This window comes from Rattus norvegicus, chromosome 16 (assembly GCF_021556685.1).
Source record: "Rattus norvegicus strain SHRSP/BbbUtx chromosome 16, alternate assembly SHRSP_T2T, whole genome shotgun sequence".
In the NCBI taxonomy this organism is placed as follows: Eukaryota; Metazoa; Chordata; class Mammalia; order Rodentia; family Muridae; genus Rattus; species Rattus norvegicus.
Window position 1 is genome coordinate 64214338 of NC_141549.1, and position 13046 is coordinate 64227383.

Below are 13046 nucleotides of genomic sequence, written 5' to 3' on the forward strand. Positions count from 1 at the left end.
TCTTTGTGCCAGCATTAGTTTACACTGGCAGCATTTTGTAGCGCGTCTTTGGTCCTTTAGTGATTTTACTCTGATGTTAAAGTCCTTCCATGGTTGTGTGTGTGTGTGTGTGTGTGTGTGTGTGTGTGTGTGTGTGTGTCTCGAGAGTGTTTGCGTTCCCTGCTTTTGGCTTCTATTAAGCAGTTCCATTTCATATTCAATGACTTTCACATTCCTGTTTCTTAAGAGATGAGGATCTGAAAGGGTTCAAACTTCCTGCCACTAGAAGCAATACTACAATGGTTTTCCTTGTATATGTCCCTTTATTGACGCCCTGTGTGTATTTTTCAAAAATAAACATGGTGTGGCTATGGTCTGTTCTAATGGTTAATTTTACGAGATAACATCAGATTTCTTTGCAAAACAAAACAAAAACCCCAATGTTGCTTCAGCCTTAAATTTTACCAGAAATTTAGGTCATGAATAGCTTTTCTCCCCTCCCGTTTGTCAAAATTTGGTAATATCTGATGTGTAAATCTGGTGTATGGCAAGGTTGCTGCTTCTCAATTTCATTTGTTTGTGGCTATTGCCATAATTTCTCTCTCTCTCTCTTTCTCTCTCTCTTTCTCTCTCTCTCTCTCTCTCTCTCTCTCTCTCTCTCTCTCTCTCTCTCTGTGTGTCTGTGTGTCTGTGTGTGTAGCTGCAGTTGTGCTGTGGTGTGCATGTTGACACTTGTGACCAACCTTGGATCGGGTCTCCGTCCTGGCTTTCTCCTTTGACTGAGACAGTCTCTTGTTCACTGTGTACAAGCCTTTCGGCACTTTCCTGTCTTGGCCTCCCATCTCACCTTACGAGTGCTGGGATTACACGTGCATGCTAGAGCTCCTGACTCAGTGGGTTTGGGGCCTTTTGGTTTCCTCTTTCATGATGTCATTATTCCTTCTGCAGCCCATCTTCATGTATGATGATGACAGAAAGCAGGGTTTTAGTGTGGTTTTCCTTATGATAAACTAGTTTGCTAAAATCATCTAAGAAACAATCTACACTTTCCCTACCACTAAATGGTCCAGGATCCACTCATAACCAGTCTTCATTGTATAGAGATGAAATAAACATCAATATAAACGGCGTCTCAGGCCCTGAGCTATAAGGGCCTGGTGTGTTATACATGAAAGGGCTTTCTGCACACTTTTGTAGGGAATGTGGACATGCTTTGAGAGGAGTATGAGCAAAGGATCAAGGGTATATGCTTATAATTTACAAAAAAATCCTCTACTGTCAATTTTGGAGGTGTCAGGAATAGATAAGGCATATTTACAAAAATAATACGTGATGCTGGCTGGGGGATAGCTTAGCCACTAGAGTGCTTTCTGTGCAAGCATCAAGACCCACATAGAAAACTATGACTGGAGGCAATTGTTAAACCCGGACCTGGGGCAGTGGAGACAGGTAGATGCGTGGGACTTATTGGCCAGCCTGGACCAATTGGCTAGCCTCAGGTCCCAGGGAGAGATCTTGTCTTATGCAAAATAAGGTGATTTCCGAGGGAAAATGCCTGAGGGTGACCTTTGGCTTCCACATATACATGCACATAAAAGAGAGGCAACAAAGAAAGGAGGGAGGGAGGGAGGGAGGGAGCCAACTGTGAATGAAGGCTGTCAAGTGAGTTCATGCTTTCCTTGTCAGTGTGAGCAAATACTTGGAAAGCAACTGAACGAAAGACAGGCTTACTTGGGTTCGAGTTTGAGATATAGTCCATTATAGTGGGCAGGACAGGACAGGGCAGGGCAGGGCAGGGCAGGGTAGCAGGTAACTGTGGCAACAGGAACAAGAAGCAATTGGGTCTATCCATGGGCAGTCGGAAGCACGGAGGGGACAGGAAGCAGTAAGGGCACAGGGCACAGGAAATATAGAATGGGCCTATAAATCTCAAGGCTCAGCCCCCAGTGACACATTTCCTTCGGTTAGATAGCTCTCTTCTCCTAAATGTTACACCCACAGAAATGACCGAGGACAAAGCATTCCACTACATGGGAACATTCTTTACCCAAGCCGTAACACCAAGTACATGTGACACATCAGCACGGAGCTGCCCTGGTCTTCTATTGACTCTTATAGATGTGCCCTTTGCCCTGCTGAGTACCATGATAAAAGATGGTCTATCTCATTACCAGAATGTATTAGAAAAATCACGGTATGTGTTTATCTAGTTTGAATTCATAATATTTCCTTTCTACCTTGAGACACATTTCCCATACCCACTCCCTCCAGTTATGGACACAGAAAGCCAGGAAGGCAAGGGATGAACACACACTGCTAAACAGATTTAAGGACTGGGAAAATAAAGTTAAGGTATATAGAGAGAAGAACTACCTTAAGAGATAGGTAGTAACTTAATGATAAATGTTATTTCTTACAATGGTGCTCCAAAAAGGTTAGTATTCATAGATCATCCTAATCACTCTCTGAGTAGAAGCAAAACATTTTGACATTCCAGTCTGAATGTCAAAGATTACATTTTCTGCTAACACTCAACTTAGGAACTCTCAGCTAGACAGAAAACAGACCCCCATCCCCCAAAGTAAAGGAATCATTGAATTCCTAAGTTAACGTAGAGAGTGGTTATTGAGTACCAGCCTTTTTGTACCTTAGATGGTCAACTTTAGGCTTTAAGGCCAATTTCACAAATAGCTAGCAAAGGTGTCAAACCTCCCATGTCTACACACTTTGCAGACACTACTAATCAATTGCAGCAAGCTTTATCACAGGCTAGGTTCTCAATAAAGTGCTAGGGAAGTATTCTAACTGATCTGAACTGGCATAGAAGATCCTGTCCGCCTGACAGAAGGCACTGGGCCACAAAAGCTTACTTTTGCTTTGACCTATACATTTTAGCTGTGAATTATTTTAAATGATGATTTGTTTTAAAATTCTAGACTCTTCTTCACTTTCTTCGAGTTTATGTTACTTACTGCCATGCCTACTGATAGTAATAACTCTTGTATTTATGCGTATATTTTATTCCCATTAATCCTGACTGCCAAGGCGAAGCTCCCAGAGGGCAGGGGCCATCCTGATGAGTTTCCCACAATTCAGGAGCATACAGTGACACCCTGTCTTGGTTTCAGACTTTTAAAAAAGTTTTAAAACAGCCAGGCAGTGGGGGTGCATGCCTTTAATCCAAGCACTCAGGAGGCAGAGGCAGGTGGATCTCTGTGAGTATGAGGCCAGCCTGGTCTATGCAGCCAGTTCCAGGACAGACAGGACCACACAAAGAAAACAAGAACACTTAGGTAAATGAGTACAAAGTAGCTGAAAGCCAAACTTCCGGAAGTCAAGGAGTCATTTGCCAGTGACAGAAACAGTAACTAGGTGAAGGACGGTATCTAAGTGAAAAGAGAAGGCTGCTGGACTAAGGAGGGGGAATCACTGGGTAAGGTTTGCTGACCAGGAATGAGAACCTGGCTTGGGATCCCAGCATGCACTGGACACTGTGGCACAGGCCTGGGAGGCTCGTGCTGGAATGCTGTATGTGGTGTGGGGAAGCTGGGTGGCCAGTCTAGCAGAAACGGTGAGCCTCGGCTTCAGTGAGAGCCTGTCTCAAGACTGAGGTGGAGAAGCAGTTAAGATGGACCTTGGCCTCTGGCCTCTACATGCAGCCTCAGAGAGCTAAGTGCATGCACACGCACGTGCACACATGCATTCCCCACACAAATGCACTGTAAGAAATAAAACATAAGCAAAAGGGAAAGATCTTTTTGTAAAAACAGACTTCAATGTGGAGGTTTCCCTTGTCACCCAGTAAAGAGCAACTGCGTCTAAAGAGTCTGCTCGCTGGGAAAGCCCGCAGGAAGTCATCCAGCACCCAGAGCATAAGCTAGTAGAAGTGGGGAATTTTACAAGGGAAGAGCGTGCACCTGCTTAACAGGAAACATTTCCTGGGATCTGCCTAAAGCCGCTAGAAACAAATGATGGGGGATCCCAACCCAGAGACGCAAGAAGTCTACAATCAGAATGTATTTGCTGCCTGCACAGAGGACAGCAAGGATGGCCTGCAGCTCGTCTCTCAGCCACGAAAGAACGAATTATGGCTAATCCAATCAACAATTCTCCCAACATGCCTTGGGGCGCTAACAGAACCGCCCAGCAGTTGGTTACTTCCATGCTTCGGAGCAGTCAGGCCATCTCCGTAACCGAGTTCCTTTGGCTACTAGATGCAGACAGAGGGCCGTCAAACGGCTTCAGTCTGTGCTTCCAGACTTCTCTCAGAAAGTATGAGAAAGTTATTCTCGGAGAAGCAACGTCACCCTAGAATTCTTGTAGTTCGCTGCTGGCGGGAAATTTCTAGATGATTACTATTTGAAAGGATCATTCGATGGTAAGAAGGAGTTGGTTGCATATACCTGCTCACCTTAAAAACAAAAACCAAAAGACCAAAAAGTTAAGGAGCCCAGTAAGTAGCAGAGGTCACGTGCAAGACTGCAAGGTAAAAGCACCGGAGAGTAATTAATCCAAGAAGGAATGCGCTGCGCCCCGCCGTGTTTGCCCACCTTGAAGCATGGGCAATTATTAACCTCAGCTTATTCAAGTCGAGGTGGCAACGTTCCACTGGGCAGGGGCAGTCAGGGAGTCACAATGGGTGTTCAGTGAAAAGCCAGATAGAAACTTGTTGAATCCATAGTGTGCCACAGCCTTCTTATAAACTAAAACGTCTGGCTGGGCCGTGGTGGCAACACTCTTTCAATCCCCAGCACTTGGGAGGCAGAGGCAAGTGGATCTCTAAGTTTGAGGCTAGCCTGGTCTACAGAGTGAGGTCCAGGACAACCAGGGCTACACAGAGAAACCGGTCTCAAGGTGGGAGGGGGAGAGGGAGGGAGGGAGGGAGGGAGGGAGGGAGGGAGAGAGAGAGAGAGAGAGAGAGAGAGAGAGAGAGAGAGAGAGAGAGAGATATTCTGGGCTGGCAAGATGAGTCAGCCTGTAAGGGCATCTTAATGCCCTGAGTTCAACGCCCAGAACACACTCGAATGTGGAAAGAACTGACTCCACAAAGCTGTTCTCTGTCCTTTACACACAGGGCATGGCACGTGTGCCCACACACATCACACACAGCCGTGATTTTTGAATATTTATTTTATCTTACGGGCACACATATGTGCCCGAGTGTACTATGCACATCGTGTGCATGGTGCTCAGAAGAGGGTGTTGGAGTGGGCGATAGGAACTGACCTCAGGCCTCTCCCAAGCGCGGTAACTATGAAGTCATCTCTCCGTCACCCTAATAATAATTTTAAAAAATTCTTCACCGAATATCTACTGTATAAATGGCTCTCTGCTAATGACTGTGATAGAAATCCTAAGCAGGAGTTCATGAGACGTAACTTGTGCACTCTCGGGACTGGAGTCTCTTGAAGAGATGAAAACATGGGCCGGAGTTATAATGTATGCAGGGCATACTGTGCTGCCCTTGTGAACTGAGGCAGGAACAGGGCAGGGCTATCGAGGGACCTAGGCTTAGAACACTGCATATTCCAAGATATTTGCTTTGTCTGTCAACTTCTCTTGAGCATTTACTATGTGTCAAGTAAGAAATTCAGTGCTTTTCTTTATGTGTTAAAAAATGAAGTCGACAGGGCATGAAGGAGAGGCCTATAACTCGTGGACACTGAACTGAGTTTATGTTTCTGTTACTGAACAGAGAGTACAGGCCGCGGGGAGAACCCAGATCTACAAGAACTGGTCTCATCAAAGGCAGTCAACTGCATACCTGCTCACCAAATTCACCCTGCACACCTAATTCAACTCCCACTGTATACCTCCTCATTAAATTCACCCTGCATGCCTGATCACTGAATTCACTCAGATACAATCCTCAGAACCCAAGAGAAAGAAAAAAAAAAAAAACCCTTCTATTGCTGGACTTTTAGCATCTTCTACACAGCCTAATAGAAAAAGCAGGTCATTAGTAGATGCCCAGTGATTCAAAGACTCTCTTACTCCTAGGCATAGTCAAGGGCACGAGCTCAAAATTGCATAGGAGTTCTCTTTAAAGATTGTATTCTATACACACATACACACAGATATACATAGACCAAGTCAGCAATTGTTAAAACACTATAGGATAAAAAGACAAGAATTCATTTTAACAATTCCTGCTTATAACGTCTGTGAGTCCCTGTTTCCAGATTCTACAAATTCATGGGAAGAGGCCAACTGCTGGCTTGCCTATGGTGTAGAAGAGTATAAACTTCACTGTTGACACATGGCCTTGTTCTATCTGTTACGCTGTGCGCGGAGGGTGTGCGGTTTCTCCCATGGAATATGCCCAACACGCATTCTCCGTAACCCAACTCCACCTCTCACTGAAACACAGCCAGGAAAGCTGTAGATCGCTAGAGAAGAGTCTCCATACACCGAGTTTCCTAACACAAAGCGACTTCAAACTGCCACCCAGACAGGCCCATGAAGTCGAGACTTCCTATGTCCTGGTGTCAATCCCCATGAATCCCTACAATATGGTGTGGGGCTGATATAAAGTGTTAGGAGCTTTAATCAGATTGGATATGAACACTGAAGATAAGTGGCCATCTCGGCCACTCTCTTCCCATCCTTGGGGTCATGCTGAGTGACCGTGCTTCAGGTGAGACCACACAGTGAAGACGTGTTCATTTCTCCAGCTAACAAAGTGGCTGCCTTCATGCATAGGAAAAACTCTCCTGGTGACGTTGTCCCTCCAACACAGGTGGGGACTGAACAAGGAACAGCCTCATCTCTTGGTTCCCCAAAGAGGAAAGAATAACACCATGAAGTGGGTTAAACCATGAAGGTGGTAACATCAGAACAACAATAACAAAAAAAATCTCCCACTCTGGTGGAGAAACTTTTTCTTAGATTCTTGGCCTTACCTGGACCCGGACCTTACAGAAACATAAACCCACCTGTTTTCTGATTCCACCATCAAGTTCACCTCTGAGCCTGGGCCTAGCATTCTTATTTGGGGTCTCTTTGAGAACCGCTTGTCTGCTGCTCTAACAAAAAAAAAAAAAAAAAAAAAAGGCTGTGTACTACCGCCCCTTGTGGCTCAAAACTTGTAAGTCATGTCAAACTAGATTTGTATCTGCCTGGAAACAAAAGGCTCGAAGCAACAGGATTCCTGGGCATGCTAACTGTTTTCCCAGGTGCTGCTGCACTCCTTGGGCTGCCTCCCGAAGGTGAAGTGTGCACGCACACACGCAGCCCACACTTCTTAAGAAGCCTGCAGTTTTCGGTTTCCTAGCCAACAACCAGAAGTCCTTGTCAACCCTTATAATCCTGCCCTGAACAAGGTGACCCAGAAACCAGATAAGGTCCGTCACCCTAAGCCGAGTGAGTTTGTGGATGTAGGCAGTTGCCTTGGTAGCAGTGAGTAAGAGCAAGTTCAGATTCAGCCTTATCATCCCATGAGGGGAGGACACAAGGAAGGCACATTAAATAAGCTCGGAGAGCCCGTCTTGCAAGACATTACAGTACGGGGTTAAATAAGAGAGACCAGCTACTCACTGAACACTCAATATCGGACATTACAAAGCCAAGTCACTCCCCTCAGGGTAGGGGGTAAGAAAACAAGAGAATCCATTTCTGTTTCTCCACACTATGTAAGTAGAACATGACTCAGTCATGCATGAAGCAACCTTCGTCTAGGTGCTAAGCATACATAACACACACAACGAAGCTGGTCGTTAGAAGCAGTCTGACCCCGAGCATGGAAATCAGATTACTCTCCCATGTTGCCTGAAGATGCTCCAACAATTTCCATCTCGGAAAACTGATATCATCTTCCACAATTACTGATGTGTCCCATGAGGGTTGGGGATTTAGCTCAGTGGTAGAGCGCTTGCCTAGGAAGCGTAAGGCCCTGGGTTCGGTCCCCAGCTCCGAAAAAAAGAACCAAAAAAAAAAAAAAACAAAAAAACAAAAAACCAAAAACTGATGTGTCCCATGATTGGTGGGACTCAGCCCTGACTCAGCTGGGGCTGTGCGGGCCCTAACATTCTCTTTCGCCTACAACTTGACTTCTGAGATCAGAGTACTTGGGGGTTCTTGGCAGTCTCTTCCTTAAAAGAATTCTACATTCTGAGTTCCAGAACTCAAAGCCAGTTTATGGTCCCAAGTCTGTCCTCTATCTATTCACAGGGGATATGTAAGAGTCAAAAGATAATGCCAGCAACACGGGGAAACTGAGAATGTTTCCCCAGGTGAACTAGCTTCTCTTATTCTTGAATGTCATGGTTTTGAGGTTCTTTTTGCTTATTTGTTTGTTCTTGAATGGAACTCATAATCTCTGAGGTTCCCACTTACTTGAACTACAAATAACCCAAAGGGTATATTGTAATATATTGGACCAAGGGTTTCTAGAGTCATTCTAGATGCTAATTAAAATCCTTCCTGAGTCATGTTGCTATGGTTACCAAGATTTCACCAAGTCCTATGACTCTTCAGTGAGACGTTTTAGTTACTTTTCTAAGTGGTATTTCCAAGACTGATTCCTACAAGATAGGAGTGCAACTGTCGCACTGAACACCGTTCAGTGCCTTTTGCTTGGATAGTAATTAATTTCCTCAGTGAATTCTAGTCATTTCATTTCAATAATGGGGTTGGAGCCTCATCTGGCTCTGTGAGGAAAGGAACTCACTGCGAAGCCTCAGCACCCACAGGATAGGGTAGGTGAGAGCTGACTCGTGCACATTGCCCTCTGACTGCAACCCCCGTGCAAGTGGGCATAAGCACACACACATAAATAAACATAAAAATTAATTTTGAAAGAGAGAATTAGGCAAGTATAAGCATCCCATCTAAGAGACTCAAGGAGACCACATGCAGCTTCCTCAACCCATAAATATGAGACCGAATAGAAGGTTGGCTTTGTAAGGTTGAATCTGGTTCACCTAGGACTGAGTCACACAGGCGCGACTGGAGGGTTTTGCTCTCATAACCTGCTCTGTTCTACGTGCGCTGGAAGGTCAGGAGCTGCACTACGTGTTCTGGCTAAGTTGCCAGGGACAGTTTTCACCTCAGGTAGATTCCATCAGGTCTCAATGCATTCTGTCATCTGTGGACAATAGATGATGATTCATGTCTCCTGGGACTATTCTAAGAATAAAATGAGCTATTGTGTCTAACACCTGAAAAATCCATGCTTTCCCCTTATAATAAGTTCGTATATACACCTTATAATACGAACTCAGTTGCTGAATCATCCATTCCTTTAGGGGGTTAGAGCTGTAGCTGAGGGACCAGACAGAGTCAACAATCAGTGAGACTCTGGAAGGTGTCAATACTGCATGGTGGGTGGCCAATGGAATAGCAGAACAGAGCAGTGGTCATGAGAACAAGGCCCTGTTAGATCACATCACAGCCTAAAACACCACCTTGATGTTCAAAGCCAAGTGTCACAGTGGCTTCTCTCTGTGGTCAATTCCCTTGTTTCCGACAGCAACCCAGAGGTTGCCACTCAAACAGAACACCGGCGGCGGCAGCAGGCGTAGAGAGAGGGCTTTTTGTCATAGCGGGTCACTCCTCTCTCGATCAAGATCAGTTTTGCTTTCACCAAAATGAGGGAAAAAATTCCTCAGAATTTACATTTCATTCACAGTTCAATAGCTTAGCGATCCTGGAACCTTTGAAAGGCGTATGAAACTAGCAATAGTGTGGAAGGGCAATGGAAAAAGCTGTGAGCTTTAGCATGCTGACAGCAAAGGGTATTCTCATTCCCTTGAAAAACCCACATCAGAGGTGCTTTACCATGTGCAAAGCTTCCTTTAAAAAAACTTGACCTCGTTAAGGCCAATACAACAGTATGTGTTTATTGCGCACATGCTTGGCTTTAGCCTAATTCCTGTAGGGTGACTTCCCCCACCCCCCACCCCTGCTGTCTATGTTGCAACAAATGAAGTTTCAGACTTTTTCCAAAAACACTGCAAGAGATACTTAGGGATCTGGGGAGGGGGTCCCATTATAAGAATGTAGCAAAAGGAGCAACATTTGCTAGCATTGTTTTGTTTGCTTTTGGGAGGCTGGGATCCAACCCAGGCCTCACTCAGGCTAAGCATGGACTCTGTACTGAACTTGTGTCTACCCCAGCCTTGCCTTTCCTATCCCTCCCCTCCTCCTCTTCCTTTTTCTTTCTTTTTGTCTCACTGTCTGTCTCTCTGTCCCCCCCCCCCGCCCCTCCCCTGAACACACTCTCTCTCTCTCTCTCTCTCTCTCTCTCTCTCTCTCTCTCTCTCTCTCTCTCTCTCCCTCCCTCTCCAGTGCTGGAGACCAATCATGTTGCCTTACCTCTGCCAGGCAAGTGCTCTGTCACAGAGCCATATCCCCAAAGCCCCCTGGCGCTTCTTAAGATTCATTTCAAATAGACAGTCCACACACACTGCTTCCAGGATTGTTTGCAGAGCACACACACCAAGCGTGAGTTCCAGCCCTCTCAAGGCTGAGCTGGGCCTCTGGGAAATTTACATAATGCACAATGGCCTCTGGGCAGACACTGGTGCCTGGCAGGCAGCACTCCAGGATGGAACTGAGGCTTTCCTGGGAGGCAGCAACAGCAAAGGTTTCTGGGAAAGGCCCTAGAACTAGTGTTTTTTTTTTTTTTCTTTTCCTTTTTTCCTTTTTTTTTTTTTTAATGACTCTTTCCACATCAGGCCCCAGGGTACTCACCTTGACTTTGGAGGTGGGGGAGGGGGTGAGAATGACTCCAATCTGCCTCTGTCCTTTGGGAACTCAAACGCAAAGGAAGCTGATTTGCTCATCCCAGAGTTAGTTTTGCCGTTCTGCCCAGAGGCGCCATCAATGGGATGGAGCCGGTGCCAGGTAGAGGAGTTTGAATGGTCTGCAATACCATTTTCCAACTCTCTCCCCCAACTTTGACTCAACAACTCCTGCCCCACCTCTTCCTCCTCCTCTATCCGGCACTGGCGGCTCCATGCACCAGTCTGGTATCTTGGCCGCCTCTGGTCCAAGACTGAAGAGTTGGCTTGTGGGGGACACTTGGCAGGGTCACCGGCGGCAACACCATTGGTCTGGCAGGAAGAAGTTAGGTTAGTAGGGACTCTAGACGAAGGCTGAGATCCGACACTGCTGCCACTGGTGTTCCCATCACTGTGGTCAGTCAGAGGGGGGGCTGCAGGTGACACCGGGGACCCTCCCGGGCTGCTTTTGGACAGCTTGGGGGGTATGGCAGGCTTTTCTTTGGACGAGTTTTCTGTCATATTATGTGGATGGCTCTCCCTTGAGCTTAGCCCCTGCACGACCAAAGGCTCTTCTCCACTACCATGTAAGTCCTGGTTCAAAGACCCACGTGGCCACTGCACCCCCACGGCAGAGTCTGGGCTGCTCAGATAAATAGTCCTATGGTCCTCTTCTGGGTGAGCAGCGATAACAGTAATAGTGGTTGCCACCTGAGGAGCAGCGTTTGGGCCTTCCCTTTCCTGGCTCCAGCCAGAGGGTGTCTTCTGAGACCAGGTATCGCCTGTCCATACTTGGCCAGACGAGACCTGCTCTTTCTTGGGCTCGGGCCTCTGAGGCACCGGAGCTGCCTTCTTCCTCTTGGCACTTTCGGCGTAGATGGGTTCAGGCTGCACAGCCTCCCTAGGAAGGGCTGGGGGCTGGAGGTCCACGGCTTGACCCACATATTTGCCAGAGTTGACTAAGTGGCAGCCAGAGTCCTGCTGCTTCACCGAGGTTGGCTCCTTCACAAGAGAGCAGTAGTCATTCTCCAGGTGTGGAGCAAAGGGGCTGTTGGCACCACTGCGGCTGCTGCCACAGGACAGACCATCTGAAGAGCTGGCAGCCTCTGAGTTAAGGGACGGCTTCTTGGGGCCCAGGTGGGGTGGGTTTGCTGTGGATCCCTGACCACAACACTCTCTGGGGAAGTTCAGAGCCTGCTTTTCCTCTTCTGTTGGTCTTGTACATGTTCCCTGCTCCCAGCATATGGGTGAGCAGTCCCCTCGCCGTCGGCCAGAGCCCTCGGTGTTATGCACAGCATCTCTGGATTCTGGACGACAGTCCAAAATGGAGCAGTACTCCCCACCTTCGCTGTCTCCTGAGGGTGAGCACCTTTGGTCACTGTCATCCTCTGAGGGCAGGGACTCCCGCAAGGGCTGTGGAGAAGTGCAGGGTCTGGGGCCCTTGGGGCAGCTGGACGTCATCCCTGTAAAGGCAGCTAGTTTCTGACGAAAGCTCTCCTGAGCTGAGGGCAGCTCTTCCCTCCCAGCCTTCTCTTCCTGGAAATTCACTGGTTGGAGGGCGGTGTTCCTATCCACTCGGGCCTCCAGGTTATGCAGTCCGACCATGGTGTAGGCTGGGGGACAACGAGAGTTGCTATCTGTGCAGGCGAGAGGGCCTGCAGCCTTCTGCATTCCTCGGAAGCTGCCGAGGTAAACTATTGGCCCATCTTCCTGTTTCTGGAGCAGGAGCTTGCCTGGAGTTCGTCTCCAGTTGACCTACACAGCCCCGGAGGGTTTAAAAAAAAATATGTTACACTTTATCAGAGAAGGGAGAAGAGAAACCAAGTATGAGGCAAGTGATAACATTGTCACCTGTCTCAGACAGCACAGAGGTCCATCCCAGCACTCAGGTCTATCCCAGAGGGTAAGCAAGTAACGCCATGCCCACCTTTGGCCTCCCCGGAGCTACAATCATGACTGGGCACACAGCAGAGAGCATCTGTCTTTCCAGATGCTGAGCTACGCATCCCACTCAGGGATGGTAATGCTTTTAACGCATGTCTGTTGGGTAAGAAAAATCAACACCCAAACCAGAAAAAGTGAACTCACAAGCGCTGGTTGAAACAATTACACTGGATTGAAAATTGTTTGAAATTTTGTTTAATGAGTCCTAGTGCCGACTGGTCACTGGAAAATCCAGCTATGGCACATTCTTGAAGAAACAAGTCGAAACAATATTTTGCCTTTCAAAAAATTATTTTTATTAGTCTGCGTTTGCTACATGTATCTCTCAGTGCTACATATGCGTGCCTGGTACCCAAGGAGGACAGAAGAGGGCATCGGATTTCCTGGAATTAGAGTCATAGT

The 13046-nt window shown here is 47.0% G+C and overlaps 2 protein-coding genes across 1 annotated transcript in view; one reads left to right on the forward strand and one right to left on the reverse strand.

Annotated features, from left to right (window-relative positions):
- Positions 1-13046, forward strand: part of Erich1 (glutamate-rich 1) — a gene marked incomplete at its 5' end in the record, with an annotated part of 52793804 nt that overhangs the window by 33343778 nt on the left and 19436980 nt on the right.
- The window catches only part of Prag1 (PEAK1 related kinase activating pseudokinase 1), a 53269-nt gene that overhangs the window by 33344 nt on the left and 6879 nt on the right, over positions 1-13046 (reverse strand). Inside the window, 1 exon segment of the mRNA NM_001107315.1 lies at positions 10672-12455. Coding sequence (NP_001100785.1) covers positions 10672-12455 — 1784 coding nt within the window.